Source organism: Mastigoproctus giganteus, chromosome 3 (genome assembly GCF_048544385.1).
Source record: "Mastigoproctus giganteus isolate SK-2022 chromosome 3, ASM4854438v1, whole genome shotgun sequence".
In the NCBI taxonomy this organism is placed as follows: domain Eukaryota; kingdom Metazoa; phylum Arthropoda; class Arachnida; order Uropygi; family Thelyphonidae; genus Mastigoproctus; species Mastigoproctus giganteus.
The window spans coordinates 47,530,035-47,552,104 of record NC_143577.1 but is presented as its reverse complement, the minus strand read 5'-3'; the positions used below and the strand labels follow the sequence as shown (position 1 = coordinate 47,552,104).

General features: G+C 38.1%; 1 protein-coding gene across 2 annotated transcripts in view; it reads right to left on the bottom strand.

The window, feature by feature from the left end:
• Positions 1–632: 632 nt before the first annotated feature.
• LOC150087934 (uncharacterized) overlaps positions 633–22,070 on the bottom strand; it is a 281,611-nt gene continuing 260,173 nt past the window's right edge. For both annotated transcript variants that reach the window (XM_090369275.1, XM_090369276.1), the window contains exon 4: positions 633–912. In XM_090369275.1, coding sequence (XP_090225401.1) covers positions 734–912 — 179 coding nt within the window. In that variant the 3' untranslated portion in view covers positions 633–733. The remainder of the gene's footprint in view (positions 913–22,070) is intronic.

Sequence of the window (22,070 nt, the reverse complement as noted above, 5' to 3'; positions counted from 1 at the left end):
TAGACAGAATTACAGAAAACCAAATGAATAATCTATAGTGTAACTCATACTATACTCACAAATGAGCAGAATACCCATTCTCATTCATACTATGTCTATATGCATTTGAAACTTATGAGTTATGTAAAAGGCTTCCTACCAATGGGGAAAATGGTTTACTTCAAGTTACACACACACACACACACACACACACACAGACATTTACAAATTTTACTAGAGCTAGGCTAGAGGATTTTGGATTTTAGCAACAATTTACAACACAGCAGCATTGGTTAAAAGTTCTAAGAATTCCATATGCAATGATAATGAAAATATAACCTATACTAACCACACATTCAAAGAACTTCATACATACTGATGAAACATGGAACATACAAATGGGAATGGTTACTGACCTCAGTCACACATGGTGGTGACCAACTAACTATAGAGCTTGTTTTCTTTTTTAATGAACAACTCAAACACATTCTACTGAATTCACATTGAAGCAAGAAACATTATCTTTGTCAAACCATTTAAACACGGACTTGTTCAAATGTCAAAACTTATACATTAAAAAAAAAAAAAAAAAAAAAAAAAAGAGGCTCCCAGTTTTTTTAAACCCTTTTAAAAAAATGTGAATGTGGTCACTATTTCCCCCCATTCTCTTTATCTGGAGTTTTTTTTTTTTTATTATTATTTTGTAATTTTATACAAGACAGTTTCCCTTCCCAGGTTGAGATCACCTTATCACTTATGCCTCCTCTTCCTCTTCATCATCATCCCCTTCTTCATCCTCTGCACCATCCTCGTCTCCATCTTCATCATCAAAATCGTCTTCACCTTCAGGACCACCATCATCTTCATCTCTGCTATCTTCCTCATCATCGTCTTTAAGTGCGTCTTGTGATTCTCCATTTTCTTTGTCATTTTCTAAAAATGCAAGAAAAGCCTCCTTTAATAAATTGAAGAATGAATAAATTCACAATGCTTAATGTGAATGAAGGAGAAAGCGGAAAAAAGGGAAGGTATAACATAGTGAGTATAAAGTAATGTAACAAAGATATTATCATAGATGACAACCTTTGACACTGCAGGTAAAAACTAACGATATACACATTTTATATTAATTATGTATAATCACATTTCCACTTAAGAATCAGTTTTACAGGGGCCTCCGTAGCAAGGAGCAGCAGTGCGCAGCACACGTTTCTTGATTAGACCGGGGTTCCAGCCTGTGACCACCAAATACGGAGGATGCGGAAAGGTCAGGGAAGGACCACCGCATATCCCCGGAGCAATGTGGCCTTAGTTGCTAATGCTCCTAAAAAAAATTTAAAAAAAGTCTCACAGAACCCCCCCCCCCCCTTTTCAATAATGCCAGCATTCATTAAAATTTCTGGTTGCAACCAAACAACTAGGGTTACACACACTGTGCATTCTGTTTACAATCATTCTATGTATAAATAGTGGATTCCATATTCTCCACACTACAGAATATTTTTTCTGAAAATGAACTTTAATAAGATAAGCAAAAATTTAAATTATAGTCTGTCCCCGACATATGTAGAAATAGGTTCCAGGACTTCTTAGTATTAGTATTAGTATTAGTAGAGGCATATGATGCAAGAAAGCAAGCTTATTCAGCATCAGCCCAAAAAAAAAAAAAAAAAAAAAAAACAACCACCACTCCCATTTCACCCCTCAATTCGTTCGAAATACCTGTCCAGCTGAGCCTTAAATTTGTTTAGGCTATCAACTTCAACAACAAGCGATGGAAGTCTATTCCACAAACCAACTGCCCGCTGGCTAAAGGCGAATTTCCGCACATCTATCCGACATCCGTCCTTCCTCAATTTGAATTTATGCCCTCTCAGGTGATTATTCTGAGCAAGAGGAAGAATCCCATCGGCATTGAGCATGCTCAAGCCATTCAAAGCCTTGTACACCTCTATCAGATCACCTCGGCGATGCCTAGTCTCCAGGCTCTGTAATTTGCAAAACTTAAGCCTTTCTTCGTAAGAGCAACCCTTTGTTCCATTCACTAATCTTGTTGCCCTTCTCTGTACTCGTTCCAGCAGCTCTACATCCTTCTTGAAATGAGGCCTCCAGACCTGTACACAGTACTCAAGGTGTGGCCTGACCAATGCCTTATACAAGGGAATAATCACATCCCTGTCCCTGCTAGAAAAATTCCTGTATATCATTGGCAAGACACCATGAGCTACTCTTGCAGCTCGTCTGCACTGCTCAGAGAACTTCATATCTGCCTGCACAATTACCCCCAGGTCCTTTTCATTCTCTACCACTGTCAGCGTAGTACCACAGAGTTGATACGTTGATCTGGGGTTACTGTTTCCCATATGTAGTACTTTACATTTGTCAATGTTAAACTTCATTTGCCACCTCTCAGCCCATCTGCTCAACCTTTCCAGATCCTGTTGCAGCAGCATAGTATCAGTAGTGTCCTTAACAACCCTGCCAACCTTTGTATCGTCTGCAAACTTGGACATTAAGCCTGATACACCATCATCAATATCATTTATAAATACAGAAAACAACAATGGACCCAACACTGAACCCTGAGGAACTCCACTAATAACATTAGTCCACGTTGAGCAGTGTCCATTGATTACCACTCTCTGTCTTCTGCCACTCAACCAACCCTTTATCCATAGCAGCAATTTGCCTCGAATGCCACACTTCTCCAATTTGTGCAGCAGTCTTCCATGCGCAACAGTATCAAAAGCCTTTCTAAGATCCAAATATATAATATCAAAGTTATTCCCTGCATCCAGTTCTTTTGTGACTACATCATAGTATCCAATCAAATTGGTCAGACAAGACCTGCCCTTAACAAACCCATGCTGTGTCTGAGCTATAACTGAATTCTTGTCCAGATGATCCTGCAGTGCTTCTTTAACCAGTGCCTCCATTAATTTTCCTGGAACCGAAGTTAAACTAACAGGTCTATAATTACTTGTGTCAGCCTTTGATCCTCCTTTGTGAATTGGGGTTACATTTGCACATCTCCAGTCCATGGGTACCTCCCCTGAGTCCAAAGAAGCTCTCATAATTATGGCTAGGGGTTTGCTTACTTCCTTTGCTGCCTCCTTTAATATAACTGGATAGATCCCATCCACCCCGGGTGCCTTTTTTATGTTTATCCTCAACAATTTCTCCTCCACTGTCCTCTCAGTTATTAGAAAATCATCTAGCTCACTGCCAATGTTTACTTCACCTACGACATTCCCCTTCCTGAATAACTCCTCATGTGTGAATGTAGATGCAAAATACTCGTTTAGATTGTTAGCCACCTGAGCTGGATCCTCAACTGTTGAACCATCAACATCCAGTGGACCAATCTGATTCATCCCTTTCCTTCTTGAGTTTAAATAGGTAAAGAACTCTTTTCTGTTTTTCTTTGCATCCTTTGCCAAGGATTTTTCATAATCTGCCTTTGCCTGCCTAATTTCCTTTGTGACTTGGTTACAGACCAACTTATATCTATCATAGGATTCCACGTCACCCATTAATTTGTATGTATCCCATGCATTTTTCTTCTCTGCCATATGTCTCATTAGTTCATCTGACAACCATTTAGGCCTGAACCTTGAACAATATATCTTGGTTGGTATGTAAAGCCTGGTAGCTTCCAAGATTAGTTCCTTGAATGCTTCCCATTTTGAATTTGCTGTTGGTAACATCATCAGTTGGTCCCACTGTATAGAATTTAAATACTGTCTCAGACCATCATAGTCGCCTTTACGAAAGCAAAAACCCTTCCCTTTACCTCTGATGGTAGTTACCTCCTTGAGTAAATCCCACTTCAGCACACTGTGATCACTGCCACCCAGTGGTTCATTTATCTGCAGATTCCTAATGCATGAAGAATCCCTACTGATAATCAGATCAAGAGTATTACTCCCTCTAGTTGCCTCCCGAACATGCTGGTGTAGAAAACAATCATCCAATAAATCCACAAAAGCCTTGCTAGCGTGTGAGTGACCAACCCACAAATTCCAGTCAATATCTGGGAAATTAAAATCCCCCATTATAAGACTCTCTGATTTACTGGCCCATTCTATTTCCCTGTACAGTATCTTATTATACTCATCAGAGTCATTAGGCCTATAGCACACTCCTACTCTCAATTTTGATTTACCTATGCTTATGTCACACCAAACTGACTCAACACTGCACTGTCCAGCGATGTCAACTGGCTTCACTTCCTTGGATTTTATGTGTTTTTTAACTAATAGCATAACCCCTCCTCCCTTCCTATCCTGTCTATCCTTTCTGTAGACGTTGTACTCCCCAAATTCCAGTTCTGCATTCCTTAAATCTGTGTGACACCACGTCTCTGATATCCCAACAATATCTGCCTTTGATGTTTTGAGTAATACCTCAAATTCATCAAATTTATTTACTAAACTCCTAGCATTAGTGTACACGCAAGTATACATGCACCTGTTTCTATTCTTAGCTACCCTAACACAACCCATGTGTTTACTTGTACCGCAATGACTTCCAGCAGTCTCTGAAATATCCTGCATCTTGTTTTTCAGGCTTCTGCTCATTCCAATAGAAGCAGTGCAAGAATCTCTTTCACCTCTGCCAGTGGCTACTGTTAATCCATTAGTCTTTGTCTCCCCCCAAGCTAGCAGTTTTCCGACCCACCTAACACTGCCTCGATAGCATCAGCAAATATTCTTGCACCCTTTCTATTTAAGTGTATCCCATCCCTGTAGAAGCAATCTCTCCTGTTAACAAGTACAGTCCAGGCTGAAAAAAATTCTACCCCTTCAACCTTGCACAATCTTTCCAGGGCCGAATTGATCGACAAGGCTCTCATCATATACTCCCTCCTATCGTGTCTGGGCAGAATTGCAGACACTTTCAAATTCAACCCTACTTCACGGCTTTTTTTCAACAGTGACCTGTACTTGTTAAGTAATTCCGCTGGTCTCCTACTCTTAATATCATTAGTGCCAACGTGTACAACTATATCACCTTTTGTGCCCTTAAAAGATGATATCTGCTCTACAACGTCATCAACCTTTGCCCCTGGCAGACATACCCTGGTCCTGTTCCACCTATCCTTTTTACAAAGCATGTTCCCCGTTTCCCTGACAATTGAGTCACCAACAACTACTAGTTCCTGTTGGACCAGCGCATTCTGCCTTGGGGGCTGCCTCTGTGTTGCAAGATGACCAAGTCCAAGCTCTGGTGTTGATGTCGGCAGCTGAGAGCTTGATGGGCCCCTCAATTTATTTTCTTCGAGGGCATCCACCCTGTCCTTCAAGGTCTCATATAGGCCCATAACAACGCCGAGTTGTCGCCTAATTTCCTTGCACTCCTTGCATCGTGCACACACAAAGACATCCCCCATGGCAGTATCATGTCCCGTACCCGATTGCTCCGCAAACATCAAGCAAACAGTGCATCTTAAAAGGCCGTGATTCAGGGGGCAACCGCCCCCCTCAGTTCTCCCCTGAGTCACAGCACTCCCATTAGCTTGAGCCTTTTGCTTTGCTGCTCTGGTCAGAGTCATGATTTCGATTTAAATGTCAATAAAATTACAATTTCAGAGCAAAATTAAAACCTTAAACTTGTATCTTAACACAGTTATAACGCTATATTTATTTTTCGGTATCGAGTGTTATCTACGAGTTCCCTTTATATAACTTCCGTATCAAGTATGTATTAATTATTTGTTACGTTTGTACTCTAAGTCGTTATATATATATAGTTAAAAGTACAATTTAATTGACAATGAAGTTTAACAAGATTAATAGATGTACTGATTAATTGACAATATTATATTATGCACTATACTATACAAAGCTAATGCTATCGAATTCCGGATATGCTGTATCGCGCTTCAGTAACGAGTGTTATCTACGAAATCCCTTTATATAACTTCTGTATCAAGTTATGTATTAATTATTTATTTTTACTAATTATTTATGTTCCGTAACCTAAGTGGTTATATGTATAGTTAAAATTACAATTTAATTGCCAATGAAGTTCGACAAGATTAATAGATTTTACTGATTAATTTTCACGTAGCAATGGCGGCCGTTTATGAACGGTAAACACGTGGATTTGATACCCTTTCCGATACTAAGTAATAACCACAAAATCTCTATCTAAGTTATTTTAACTTTAAGTACCGTAAATAGGAATATAAAGCTACTCTAGAAATAAGTTAATATGTCAATTTAAACTAATAAAGCAGAAAATAAATCAGAAAAAAAAACTTCTCTATTCCAAGAGCGGCAGAAAGGCACGTCCGCACAGGAAACCCTCGACCTCAGACCTTCTTATGTAAGTTGAGTTTTACATAACTCGGGAATGACTAATAAAATATTGCTACTATATCACCAATATGCCAAAATTACAAAAACCACATAATATCCTCAGAAGAATGAAGAAAAGTAGTTATATACCATAACAATTAGCAACTTTATCTCTAGACAGTGGTGAAGTAGTACCGGTACCGCGTTCACTTATTCTCTTAGGCAGCATCATCATGATGGTCAAAAATGAAATTTTCTGTAAAGAACCTTCACAGGGTTAAGTTACAAGAAATGCTGCCACACCTTATATGACATGCAAATGAAGCACACACCACACAATGATAGTTTGATGCAGAAGTCATCGAAAATGATTCGACAACGTCAATTTCAACCTCACCACAATCACTCGACGTGTAACAAATATTACATACAAAATGCAAACTAAAGCTCTCACTTCATTCTCTAACAAAACTGAACTGACTCTTTAAGGTGTATAAGGCCTTGAATAGGTTGAGCACGCTGAATTCTGATGGGATCCTTCCACTTGTTCAGATTACGAACCTAAGGGGGCATAAATTCAAATTAAGAAAAGACATGTAGAATAGATGCGCGGAAATTTGCCTTTAGCCAGCAGGTGGTTAATTGCTGGAACAAACTTCCATCTGTCGTTGTGGAAGTTGACAGGTTAAATAAATTTAAGGAGGAACTGGACAGGCATTTGGAGGGAATGGTGTGATTTTTTTTTTTTTTTTTTTTTGGCTGATGCTGCATAAGCTCATAACACTTGCTTTCTTGCATCACATGCCACTACTACTACTACTACAATCCAGAAAGGAAGGAAGGAAGGAGGAAGGAAAGAATGTAGAGATGATGGGCTAGAGTGTAATTCTCCAAAGAAATTGCAGATGCAACACAGTCCATGTGGATTGAACATTGTGGGGGTTTCTCTGAAGTGCTTTGACGTAGTTCACCTGTCTCAAACATTTTGTTGAATTTTTAAAGCAGATAATTAAATGTTAACTCTATTTACCTAGATTCTAGTTACGCTGCAGGTTATTATCTAACATAGCTTGTACGGGAACAAAAACAAAAACTTATACTTATTGTTCCTTCATTCGACTTCACTCTCAACAATTATACAGGAAGTATCTTTACGATTTTACCAAAAAAAAAATTTACGTAACTAGGGGACTGATTGTATTTCATATCTAAAGGAAGTTTCCCAGAATTAGTTCAGAAAGTGAATACTCACATGCAAAAACAGAATATTCACTTCAACCACAGTTCTGAAGAACAATTATTAATATACTGTATATATATATATATATATATATTATAATATAAGCAGGCCCATTACTTAACGTTACATTAATAATGCAGATTAGTAATCCCTATCTCCTTGCATGCTGAAAAAATAATAAATTATAATCAATAGGGGCACACAAGCAAATGTACTTTCATTGCTTCCAACTGAACAAAAGAGGGAAAACTGATTTTTCAGAAAGAGGCTGGAGATTTCTGGAAAGTCCACACTAACCAGAAGGGGGGAGGGGAATTCCCTGACAAAATACACATTTTATATTAAATAATAAGTAAACAGTCATGTGACTATATGACTGTTTACTCGTACAGTATGCTTTCAAACATTAACTTACCGTATTTGTCAGCTTATAAGATGCACTTTTTTCCTTATAAATACCTTAAAAAATTGCCCTGCATCTTAAAAGCTGAAAGTGGCAATACGGCACATGCACAAAACTGAGAGTTAACGACATTGTTGTTGTTGTTATTTGGTTTTTAGGAGCATTAGCAACCAAGGCCATATTGCTCCGGGGATATGCGGTGGTCATTCCCTGACCTCTCCGCATTTGGTGGCCACGGGCTCGAACCCCGGTCTAATCAAGAAGCGTGTGCTATGCACTGCTGCTCCTGCCCACCGGGCTACGGAGGCGCCCAAGAGTTAACGAATAGTAGTTAATGGATAGTTAACTACTATACGTTTACACACTTTTCAGTAATTACCAGACTGTTGTTGGAGTAACAAGTGAATTGCAGTTATACATTTAAGTCCAAATCAATGGAAGGTGCATCAAGAAGGCAAAATTATACTACTGGATTTAAAGTAGTACAGTATGCCAACAAACACAGGAACAGAGCAGCAGAACAAAATTTCGGATCACTGCCTACTGAGAAGATTTGTCAATGAGGAAGCAGGAAGTTTTATTACAAAAAGCTGATAAACCAGAGCACGACCTTTGTAAAATTCCACTTAAATGACCAAATTTGGAAGAAAACTTGTGTAGTTGGATAATGGAACTTAGACATGTTGGTACTGCAGCGAATACTAAAATGAAAATAGCAGAAGCACAGAAACAAGCAGCTGATATTGGCATACACTACTTTACAGGAACTGAATCTTGGTGTTATCGCTTCATGAAAAGAAACATGTTTAAGTTTATGCACAAGAACTAGAATAACACAGAGAATGGCTGCTGAGTATAAAACAGAAAATATTATATTTCCATAAATTTGTCCTTAATACTAGAAAACGAAACAACTACAAACTTAGCCAAATCGGGAATATGGATGAAATTCTGTTGACTTTTGATGTGCCATCCAATAAAACCGTAAATTAGAGAGGGCAAAAATCTATAACTATTAAAACCACTGGACACCATAAAACACACTACTTCGTAGTTTTAACTTGTTGTGCTGATGGGACCAAACTTCCGCTAATGTTAATTTTTAAAAGAAAAACTTTACCAAAAGATAAGCTGCCAAATGGAATTCACGCACTTGTACAATCAAAGGGATGGATGGACAGATGAAGGATGTATTAAGGATTGGTTTGTAAAAGCTTGGTTCAAGATCCTGGTGGACTACTGCATAAAAATGCACTACTAGTAAGGGATCAGTTTAGAGCACATAGGACTGAAAACATACAAAAAAAAAAAAAAAAAAAAAAAACCGACCAAAATGATGGACACAGAATTGGCAGTAATTCCGGGTGGCTTAAATTCCCAGTTACAACAGTTTGATGTCAGCATCAATAAGCCATCCACAAATAACATGTGGAAGCAATGGAATAAATGGATGACAGAATGGAACCACGATGCGACACCTATGATGAAACGCAACATCAATAGCTAGCACACGTGTGTGAATGGATGCTGAAGTCAAGGCATGATGTTAAGACTGAAATTGTGGCCAGGTTCTTTAAAAAATGTGGCTTAAGTAATGCAATGGATGACACTGAAGATCATTTATTGTATGAGAGTGACAATGATACTAGTGAAGAGGATGATGATAATGATGATCAAGTCAGTAATGAATCTGAAGTTGAACACTAAAATAATAAGAGTAATAATCCTGTACTTTTCTTTATTGGCTTTTATTTTTATTGAATTTTAAATTTATATTGTAAAAATTTATTAACAATAATTTTTACAATTCCATAAATTTTTTCAAAAGTTTCTTTTCTTAAATTTACCATTCCAAAATTAGGGTGCATCTTCCATGCCACAGCATCTTATAAGCCAACAAATACAGTACCCAGGATTTTTCTGTCTGTGGATTTCTGTATGAAAGATCTATTGTACAACAAGAATATAAAGGATTACTTCAAGAGAGGTACGGTACTGTTGTAGATTTTTCCCTTTTCAGAAATGTTGAGTTGAAAGTTTTATTTATAATAATGGATCTGATAGAAAATTGATGGCAAGATCATTTATAAAGCTTTGCCAGAAAGAGATCTGATTTCTCTTAACCTGGTTAAATAATCTCTACCATAACAGCAGTTTCTCAAATCTAGGCTGACCATAATTCCTTGAGGTCAAAACAGGATGGGGAGAAGAAATGTTGTTCGGAAAGAGCAGAAAAAAATATTCAACAAAATATTTTTAGGTCAACATGTAGGGGAACGGCACATCAAGTACATACCAAGAATATTTTCTGGATGAACATATTTTGCGTAAGAAATTTTGGTCTCTTAAGATCTCATCGTAAAACTTATCACACTTCCATATTACAATTCTGCTTTATTATCCACATGGCTTTCAAGGTTCCAACACTTAATCTGGATTTCTCCGTCGACCACATGCTATTCTTTATGGAAAAAGGAAAATATTGTCTGCACGGAAGCTACCAAAAGGTAACAACCAGCAGATGGAATTCTTGGCATTCGATTGACATTCCTCTACCGAGGTTATATGAATGACTACTACCTACGATGGCAGTCATCCTACAATATAATCACGATTATAAGTTATGTTGCACCAATATGTAAGCATTCTAAAATGTTTTTTTTTAAAAAAACAGGGCAAAAATGATATTCCAGGCAAAACATTTTACACACATTTCAATAAATATTTGAACCCATCTATGAGACAGAAATGTTTTGTAGTTATGTGGATGTTGGTTAATGTCACTCCTACATCCATGAGCAACAGAAAAATGAACATTACAATGTTCACAAATTACTTTGTTTTATCACTATACCAATTGTCCAGTTTAATAAATCTGAATTCTTTTTGAAGGTCTTTGTTAAATGTGCAATTTCTCTGTTTTGATGTTTAAATTTTAGAAGCTTAAAACTTTTAAAATTATATATATATATATATAAAAAGAGTTCTTGTTTATACTCTGGCACGACCACCACGTTAATAGAGTTTACAATAAATCATCAATATAAACATTAATTGTATTTGCCTGTCATGGGCTTGAACCACAGTCCATTCAAAGAGCATATGCTACTTGTGTGTATGCAACAACTCACAAAAGCAACACACTCTTGAACTGATGTTAAAGGTCTATGACAAAAATTGTTGGTATCTTTCATTCATGGTGGTAACAACCGGCAGACTGAATTCTCGGCATTCAATTGGCACCCCTCTACCGAGGTTACACGAATTGACTACTACCTACAATGGCAGCCATCCTACGATATAATCATGATTAAAAGTTATGTTGCACTAATATTTAAGCATTCTAAAATTTTAAAAATCGGGGCAAAAATGATATTTTTAACTAAACTGATGGGATGGCCGGGGACATAGCAAAAAAACGGCACCGTCCCATTGAAAATTGGACGTATGGTCAGCCTACTCAAACTGAAACTGCCAGAAAATCTTGCAAAGCATCTAGCCTCTCATAGAAGAAATGCTGGAAGGTTGTGAAAACCCAATTATTTTCAGGACTCCCCCCCAAGTCAACACACTTTCTGGCATGATCTTTCTAGCTTCCTTGACCTGCTCAAATAAAATTCTGATGAATTTGATTCAAACCAGTTGTTGACTACATACATCACACAGTACAGTACTGTTCCTATAAAAGTGCTGTCCCTTCAAGTCCTTTTTGAGATTTGGAAATAGTCCAATATAGTCAAATGCAGTGAGGAGGATAGATGTATTATCTTGATACAAGATGACTTCTTTAGACAATTTCCCACAGCTTGAGCTTCAATTCCACACAGAAACAGATAATAATAATAATAAGCAGCATTGATAATGGTGGCCCATTCCAGGAAATCAATCATGATCACTCCTGCATTCCAGAAGATGGAGGCATGACCAGCGGCATAGCTCCGGTGTTTTGCACATGGGGCAAATCCTTCTGGTGTCACCCCCTAATTAATGTTATCAACTTGGGAGGGAAAAAAAAAAATTCTTATATCTTAATTGATTTTAAGAAATCACAGAAAACTAAAGAACATTTTTCACGGAATGTTAAAAATCCAGGGAATAAAATAGTGAAATTACATAGTATACGTGGTAGTAAATATAATAATAATAAAAAGAGAAAATCAATAACAAAGAGATTTTCATGTCTTCATTTTGGCAAATTTAGAATTGATAATCTAGTCTGATCCATTGATGAGTGAAAGTAATTTTTAATTAATTTTAATTTGGAAAAGCTTCTTTTGCAAGAAGCTATACTGTTAAAAGGAACCTGAAACATAATAAAAATTGAAAGATATTCCGAAAAATCCCACTTTATAATAAACTACAGATTACAAAATTGTCCACTGTTTTGCTTCCTCAACTGTTATTTTTGCAACTTGTATGTGACATCTTAGTTGGCCAATTTCTAATACTATTTCTTCATGACAAAATTCATTGAAAATTTCAGTCTGCCTTTGAAAGAATATGAAATATGCATTTCATATTCTCCTTTCTTCGCAACAACCAAATTATACGATTGAATAATGGCAAACGTTGAAAGAATTTCGTCCATTGCTTTCAAACAAACCTCCAATGTTGCTTGTTATTTTGGTTTTTAGGAGCATTAGCAATGGGATATGCGGTGGTCATTCCCTGACTTTTCCGCATCTTCCGTATTTGGTGGTGACGGGCTCGAACCCCGGTCTAATCAAGAAGCGTTTGCTACGCACTGTGCTCCTTCCCACCTGGCTACGGAGGTGCCCACATATGGATGATAACACAATTAAAGCAGTCCCTCTGGTATATATATTCTCTTGAGGTTCACACAATGTTCGTTGATCAAAAGCTATTTTTTTAAAATTCATTTTGACCAAAATTTACAGATTCATAATTTGCACTGCAGCTTGTCTGGGCAAGTCTTTTAACTGTTGTTCCTGTATCTCTGCACAGGTAGCAAGTGGTATCGTCACTGTCCTCACACCAGGTGGAAAAGGCCCTGGGTTTGAACCCCATCTATGGGTTTTCCCCTCTATTGCCCAGTTAGTTGGTCTTAGGCATAGACAGCAAGGCCCCCCCCAAACAGGTTTTTCATCCAGCAAAACAGGAAAATCGACCAGAGAACATGCAATTTACAGACACATGTAATAACTTACCGGGTGTCCCTAATATAATAGTTTGGTTTTTGCCATTCCTGTATGTTTTTTTCATTATTTCCCAACAGTGTGGGGAGACTGAAAAGAAAGAATAGAGGTTTTCCAAAGGTTACACATGACAAAATACTTGCACATGAAAGCACTCCACATAAATTTAATGAGTGGTTTGCACAGGGCATAAACAATGCTTTAGGATTAATTTCCTTGATTTTAGATTAGACCCCACCATGAATTCCCGCCACGGTTGTCATATTGTTGTAGCTTTGACCACAGCACAGATTTATTTATTTAAATTATTAAAAATTTCTTTTATGAGTTTGGCAGTGGTCTTTCTAACAATGGGGAGGAAGCCTAAAAATAATTTCTTTACTTCAATCTTGCTACCTACAATGTGAACATATCTATTTACTTCACAGATTTCATCAGTATGGGATACATCTGGTGTACTGTCAAATAGACTGGTATTGGTATTTCTGGCGCAAAGGCTACTAGGGCCATATTGCGCCTATCAAGGGTATGGGAGTTCAGACATTGTGATTATGAAATCATATCAAATGCGGTCATATAGCTGTATCTCTTTGAGGAAGCAGAAAAATTCTTAAGGATTTGCATCATTGCCTGTAATATGACGAAGTGTTAAAGGTTCTTGGAGATTTCGTAGCATACTGAATTAGGCTTTTCGGGCATCAGTGTATAGCATACAATCAATGAGAATGTGTTTGACTGTAATAAAAGAGTTGCAGTTCGTACACTTAGGAGGATTGTCTCCTGTGAGTAGATAAAGACGGGTGAGGTGACTGTGACCGATTCGTGCTCTGGACAAGAGGACTTCTTCCCTTCTGTTTACACGGAAACTGGAAGCCCATAACTGCGGTTCAGATTTTATTTGCAGGAGCTTGTTCTGCAGTTCAGCTTGCCATAGAAGTGTCCACTGTTCCTTACATACGTCTTATATAGGATCTGTAGTCAATATATGGAACGTAATAATCTGTCGATGCTATGGTGGATGATTGTTTTGCTGCATAATCCGCTTTTTCATTCCCTGATATCCCCATGTGGCCTGGGATCCAACAAAAGATGACTACTTGTTGGTGGTTCTTGGATATGCATCAGCCGAGATTTTATTATTGCTATTACAGGATGTGTTGGGGAGGAGGAATTTTGCAAGGCTATAAGTGCGCTCTGTGAGTCTGTATATATCACAGCTTTTTGGATGGAAAGATGGCGAATATTTTCTAAGGCAAGGTTGATGGCCCATAATTCTGCTGTGTAACTGCTGCATTCAGTGGGCAAGGAAACAGAGATGGTGTTACAGGGAAAGACAGCTGCAGCCCCGACTCCACTTTCAGACTTTGATCCATCAGTGTATACTTTTGTAAAATGTGGATAATTTTGTGTATGAGCAGCATGGAGTTGCTGTATATTGATATTTGCAAGCGAATATTTTCCCTAGTTTAAGAAATAGCTGTCCCAGGATGCTTTAATAGAATACCATGGAGGATCTGCACTGTTTGAATTTTGGAAGGTTTTGTCATGATGGTTTTGTCATGATGTATATTCCAGGTTTGCGATAATGCCTGCAATCTGATACCAGTAGGTTGAACTGCTCTAGGTTTGTTTCTATAGTGCATAGAGAACTATGGATCATTAAGTATTGGCCGAATGGGGTGAGTAGATATACTTTGAATTTTGGCCGCATAATTTAGGAGTAACATCTTTCTCCTGAGTCTGAAGGGAGGTTCATGGGTTTCAATATAAAGACTTTGTACAGGCGATGTTCTATAAGCACCTACAGATCCTGAGGGCAGAATGTTGAATTGGGGAAAGACGCGCTAACACGCTTTCCCTAGCAGAATCATACACCGGGGCACCATAATCAAGGCGAGATCTGATTAGGGCTCTATATAAGTGAAGTAAGGTGCAACGATCTGCACCCCATGATGTAGAAGAAATAACTCTTAGTAAGTTCATTTTTTTCTGGCAAACAGTCCGTAGATGATTAATGTGTTCTTTAAAGTTCAATTTATTGTCAAAAATCACACCAAGAAGACGAACGTTGTTCACAATAGTGACAGGTTGGTTTCTTAAGTGTATTTCAAGATCTCGGTGCATCTTTTGTTTGTTACAAAAATGAATAACACTAGATTTTTGATAAGACAGTCGGTAACCATTCTGTGTCATCCATAGTTCGATTTTATTGATTGATGTTTGAAGTTGCCTCTCAACATAACTCATGTTTTGTCAACTGCAAGAGACCGTCAGGTCATCAGCATAAAGGTATGAATTCACTGTATTGGGAATAATTTTAGTCAACTGGTTTATTCTTATTGCAAACAAAGTTGCACTAAGAACAGAGCCCTGAGGGACTCCTTCTTCTTGTATATATGTTTTGGAAAGGACTTGCCGGTAGCGAACTTGAAAGGTCCTCTGCTGTAGTAAGGTAAGTGACCTCTCAGATCCAGGGAATGAAGATCTCTCAGGATGCCAAAACGCCAAGTTGTGTCAAAGGCTTTCTCTATATCGAGACATGCCATGACGAGATGTTTATTTTGAATAAATGCATTCCTAATATTTGTTTCTGCTTTGATCATAGGATCCAGTGATGATCGGTTTTTCCTGAAACCAAATTGATTATCAGATATCATGTTTTGGGAATCAAGGTACCATGTTAGTCTACGGTGTATTATTTTTTCTAGGGTTTTACTTAAGCAGCTGGTGAGAGAAATGGGTCTATAATTATTAGGCATAGAGAGATCTTTCCCTGGTTTGGGTATTGCCAGTACAAAAGAGTGACGCCAGGAACTGGGGAATGAATGTTCCATGAAGATGCGATTATAGAATGTCAGAAGGGAATATAGCGATTTATTATCTAGATGTTGTATATTCCATCAGGGCCGGCAGCGCTGTTCCTTGCGGTGGATAGAGCCTCTTGAAGTTCTAGCATAGTGCGTGATTGATTGTACGGTAGAAACAATTTGGTTCTGAAATTAAGCTGGAATTTTTGAGCTGAAGTTTTTTTGAGCTTAATCTTCTGAAAAGATGGTTCGTATGCTGTTGATTGAGGTAACTATGAAAATACTGCGCCTAGGGCATCTGCAATCTCTGCAGGAGTAGACAGTTCCAGCCCATTCCAGGTGATAAGTGGGGAGGACAATGGGTGAAATTTTCCATTTAATTGCCTGATTTTTTTCCATATAATTCTTACGTCAGTATTTTTATTAATTTCAGTTGCGAATCGAATCGAAGAGTCTTTTTTTTGCTTTCTTCCTAATATGTCGGGCCTTAGCTCTTTTTTTTTAGTTTTTTGTAGTTTACCAGGTTAGCAGTGGTAGGGTATTTGCGGAATAAATTCCAAGCACGGTTTTTTTCTTTTTTTGCACCTCTACAGTCCTCATTTCACCAGTAGTTTCTGCTTCTACGGATGCTTGATTGTGTTTGTGGAATGGCAATAGATGCAGCTACTAGGATCTATTTTGTAATATGGTTGGCAGCCTTGTCAATTGGATGATATTCAATGGTCTGGTTGTCAAAGGATATGTGGGAAGCACACTTTGTCCAATCTGCTTTAGAAAATTTCCATTTTGTGCTGGTTTCTGAAGTTATGCAGAGTGAAGTTTGTATTTTACAGATTATTGGGTAGGGGTCACTACTGAGTGGATCGTCCAGAGCAGTCCACTCAATAGGAAAGAGGATAGGAGAGGCAGATGGATAGGTCTATTGCAGAGACTAATCCGGTTGGGAGATGGAAATAAGTTGGTGAGCCTGTATTTAATATGGTTAGATTTTGTCTGTCGACAAGCATTTCAATGAGTTGTCCTCGGGCGTCTATGTTCGGAGATCCCCACAATGGATTGTGTCCATTGAAGTCGCCCAGTAAACAGAAAGGGGTTGGCAGCTGCACAATGAGATCTTGAAGTTCTTGAAATGTACAAGGATAACTGGGTGGCAGATAGATAGAAACTAGTGTTAGGCTAATGCCAATCGCTATTCGCGTGGCAACAGCTTCAATGGTAGTTTGTAGCGGAAATGCATTTACAAGGGACTCGTGAATCCACGAGTATGGCTACCCCTCCATGAGCATTTGTGGCTGTAGGTCTGTCTTGCCGAAAGAGAGTATAATTTTTTATCGAGGGAGACAACTGAGGTTAAATGTCTCTTGTAAGCAGATTCCAATTGGATTATGGTTCATGATTATTTCGTGGATGTCGTCAATATTGCTGCGAAAGCCTCTGCAATTCCATTGTACGATGTTTTTCACTGTTTGGATTTAAATGGAGTAGCTGCGTCTGTCTGTTTTTTGGAAATCTGTTTCAGGCGGTCAGCTTTCATTTTCTCTCTCTTTGAAAAAACAGGTCTGGTTTCTATTTCATCTTCTGGATGGATTTCCAGAATGGTTTCATTTTCTTCTTGATTGCAAGCCTCATTTGTGTCCATAGCAGAAGAAGATTCAGCATGCTGCTTATTAATGGGATCAGAATTTTCTCTTTGAGCAGATCTTACGGAAGGTGAAGCAGCAACAGGTGGTATCGTGACTGGCGTGTTACTAGATCTGGTTGAAGTCTGTTGCTTTGAGGACTGTGGTACGGAAGAGAGTACAGATCGTGCCCATTCAGAAATAGAAATGCTTGGTGGTATTGATGTGTCAGTCTGAACGGATATTGTGTGAAATTTTTTGGTAGCATCAGCATATGTATGTTTTGGTATCAGTTGCTGTATTTGTTTTCTTGCTTCTGAAAATGAGACTTTTTTTTCTACCTTGTATTTCTGGATTTTCTTTTCATACTTCCATTGGTCACATGTTTTAGAGAAGGCGGGGTGGTTGCCTTTGCAGTTAGGGCAGAGTGAGGACTGTGATTTACAATCAGCTTGGGCATGCTCCTTCGAGCCACAGTTAGGGCATACCGCATCACCTCGACAGACTGTTTGGGAGTGTCTGAATTTCTGACATTTATAACATCTTAATGGGTTTGGAATATACAGGCGAATGCGGCAGTTCAGATACCCAGCTTTCACCGATGTAGGTAGGTTTGGTGAACTAAATGATGCTCCGAGTAGGGATAAGTTCGCCATCCTTCAGCATAATTCTTTTCGCCTGTATGACCTTCTGATCTTGCAATTCATTTACAATTTCCTCCTCTGAGACATTCATTAAGTCTCATTCTGAGATGACACCTTTGGAGGTATTGAGTGTAGCATGTGGTGACACTGTGACTGGAATTCCACCAAATGTGGATATTTTCAGAAGGGACTCAGAGTGTTTGGAGCTGGTGGTCTCAACCAGTAGGTCGCCAGATTTAAGACGTCTCACCATTTTCGGGGAACCTGCTACACTTTCCAGACATTTCTGAATGAGAAATGGCGATAGATTGCCTATGGCCTGATTTGCTAAAGAATGCAAGATCAGAAACGTTGGATGTTCTATTCTGCAAGCATCCGTCTTCAGTCTCTTTCTGGTGTTTGTGTCATCATCGGGATGGTGCAAATCCATTGAATTAGGATTTGCTGGCTGGATCGGGGGAAAGTTGTCGAAATCCATGTTTTGCTCCTTTTGGCCCTGGGGGTTTGCTTTACCACCCAGGTTTCCGGCCCCGCCACGGGGAGGGAGGAGCAGTGCCACGAGGTGACCAAGCAGCTGAGTTAGTAGTTAGTACTAATAGAAAAGGAAACAGAAAGGTGATTTTCCTTTCTGGGCCTCTGCCTACTTCTTGTAGTGCGAGAGAGCTACTCGAATATATAAATTAAGAAAACAGTGTTTGAAACTAAAAATATAAACTGATTGCTTAAATTCTCTTTTTAGAAAACGCTTTCAGAGACGCACTATAATCGCTTGGCCACGGAATGCTTGGCACCCGGGGCCCTGTCAAATAGAATTCCAAAAAATATTTAGCTTGTTTTATATTATCGGCTCCTATTTTTTCCCTCACATAATTTGCTGAAATGTTAATAAACTCATTTTGAATCTCTGGCAAGAAATATGAAGGTTCTTTCTTATCAGATGGATGGTTTGCACAATCACCATCCTCCCTACATCGCGTGGAAAAGGCCCGGGTTCAAATCCAGTCAATGATGCGAGCAACTTTTACGGGCTTTTTTCTCTCCATGGCTGAGTTAGTTGGTTCAGACGTAGATAGAAAGGCTTTTTTTCCCAGAAACAGCAAATTGACCATTGAACACATGCAATTTACGGAACAATACACATGGATATATGAATTAACCTTCTGGGTGACCCTAATGTAATAGTTTGTTTGTTTTATCAGATGAATGTTCAATTCATAAAATATGTTCTTTCAAAATGGGCCATAATTTTATAGCAACCCTACCATTTCTCTAAAATTTCCTTCATCAGAATCTTCCTCGAAAAGGAAGATTATGATGAGCCAGAAATAAGATTACATCTAAAAGTCAATGTAAAACTTCTCTCCATTTCTTTTTTTTATCCAGTACTGTCAAATGAATGTGGTCAATAGTTTTTGGAAACTTCAACCCTGCACTTAACGTTTCCACTTCTCCAAGCACGAGAGATGCTGTTCATTATTTTCATGGTCAGAAATCTTTGGGTTTAATTTCCATAACGGTTTAAATCCAGTGATCAAGTTGGATGTTACTATTTCTTTATTCTCTAATGAAAATAGTTTGCAGCAAAAACAAAATAAATTTCCTGATGATGGTGAATAAACCATCCATGTTCTTAAAATTTTTCTCCGTTTGGCAGCTTTATAAAACCAGGGGATTGTTAGCTGTCGACATTTCCCATTAATTTTTACTCCTGCTCTTTCAACAGTGTCAAGAGGTCTGTTCTTATTTTGAAAACGCTCACTGCCTTTCTTAATAAAATAAATTCTCCAGTTATCTGGTAGCGGGATAGATCAAACAGCGACTTTGGAATACTTTAAAAATATGTTTATTTCCTCTTCCTTTTCAGAAGCTTCTCTCTGCTCGTGTATTTTCACTAGATTCTCCTCCACTAGTGGACTTTCTCTACTAGATCCTCTTGAAAGATGACTCTTGTACTTGCTTTTCTGATTTATCATGCTGAATATTTATTGCACTAGTTGTTGAAGATGTAATGTACTTCAACAAAGATCCAGATATTGCTTGAATAATTTCTTCTCTTGCTCTTTGCTTTTCTCTGTTGAAATCTGCTTGTTCGATCATTTTGTACATTATGTAGGGACCTATATAAAGAAGTTCATTAAAAAAAAGAAAATATCTGTAAAATAAGAAGAAATCAAAATGAAAAATGAGTTTACAAGAAATACACTCACTTGTATACTATGTATAAACCATTCATCAAAAATGTGGTGCTAACTTAATGGCTTCTAATGCAAACTTTTTAAAAAACATGTGGTTAAACATTTGAAAAAGATGAGTTTTGTTTTGACCCTCAATTTTATGTACCTTAATAACATACCAAAAATTTAAAGTCGCAGTCGGTTAATATAAAAATCAAAGTATCTTGTCGTTAATTAAATTGTGTATCAAATAGAAATTTCAACTAACAACTGTAAATTTAAGTGGATAAAGATAAATTTTAAAAAAAGTTGAAATTAGGAGTGGACTGCCCTGCTGCCCCTTTCTTTGCTACGCCACTGTGCATGAATTTCCCAGCTGACACTGGCACTCGGAACTCTTTAGGTGGGAGAGAAGATGGATGCTTCCAGTGAACATCATATTGACACATCACCCCCAAATCTGAGCTTCATTAGCTTCAAAGTGCTGCACAATCTCACGACAACTCCCTACTCTCCCTCACTTCTAATCTTCACTCACTGCTTTAGGGATCCACCTCAAAGAAGCATTATTCATTTCTAAAATATTCTCGCCCATGGGTGATATTGAATGTTGTCCCAATGTGCTTCAGTATTATTTTGCGGTCATGCATGATCAGGTGAAGAATGGCATCCACATTCGCAAGTGATGACGCTGTAACAGGAAACACATAGCGAGGCGCATCTTCCACACTGTCTCGTCCACACTTAAATTTTGCAACCCAGTTTGTTAGCATGGCATATGAAGAACACGATTATCCCAATGTTTGCTGCATGTTTTCGGGAATTTCTTTTGGCAACATCCCCTTTAAATGAAGGTATACAATGACTGCATAGTGCTTGATTCTCAACAGTTGTCATCTTCATTCACCTTCCATACTTAAATGTCTTCTGCATAGGAGAAGAATATAGTGCATTCATTTACAAATGTGAAATTCTGTGAATACACACAAGAATAATCTCAACACAGGTTGGCAATACACTCTTTCACAAAAACCTTTGCAATGTATATTGGGCTAAAAGCTTTTCGTCCACCTGTATTTCTTTATCTTTACTGACAGTACTGCAAACCTGTCCACAAAAAAATTCAAATCTGAAAATGATGCATTGCTAATTAATGAAATTTATTTTATATCAGCATTTATAAGAGCATCTCAATAGGAACTTTTACACTACGTATGAAAGTGTTCATCCCCTTTCAGTACTTTTCGACGAACAAAAGAAGAATCTCTTCCTTTTGTTTAAGACTCTCCATGACTTTGCCAGAAGAAATACCCAAGTCGCAGAAGATTTAAAAACTGTTGGTAAAATTAATTTGCACATAACATTCTTCAATGTATCTAAGAGAACTTCAACAAGACCTCAGTAGATGGATGTGAAGTAGGCTGCAAACTATTCTGGTTTGGCAACCTACTTCACATCCATCAATTCACCTAATTCATATCCATCAAATTGGATAGCTTCTAGCAGTCCAATTTGTACTTCTTCAAATCAATGAAGAACTATTTCAGATTTTGAAGTGCAACTTGCACCCTAGAGCAGTGGTTTCCAACGTTGGGGGCACAAGATAATCTGCAATAAATCAATATTTATTAATTATGAAAACCAATGGTGGAGAAATGAAACACAAAATGATTCATTTCCCCACCATTGTACCACTCCGTACCAGTGACGCATGATGCAATCAGTACCCCCAGAGCACATATACTT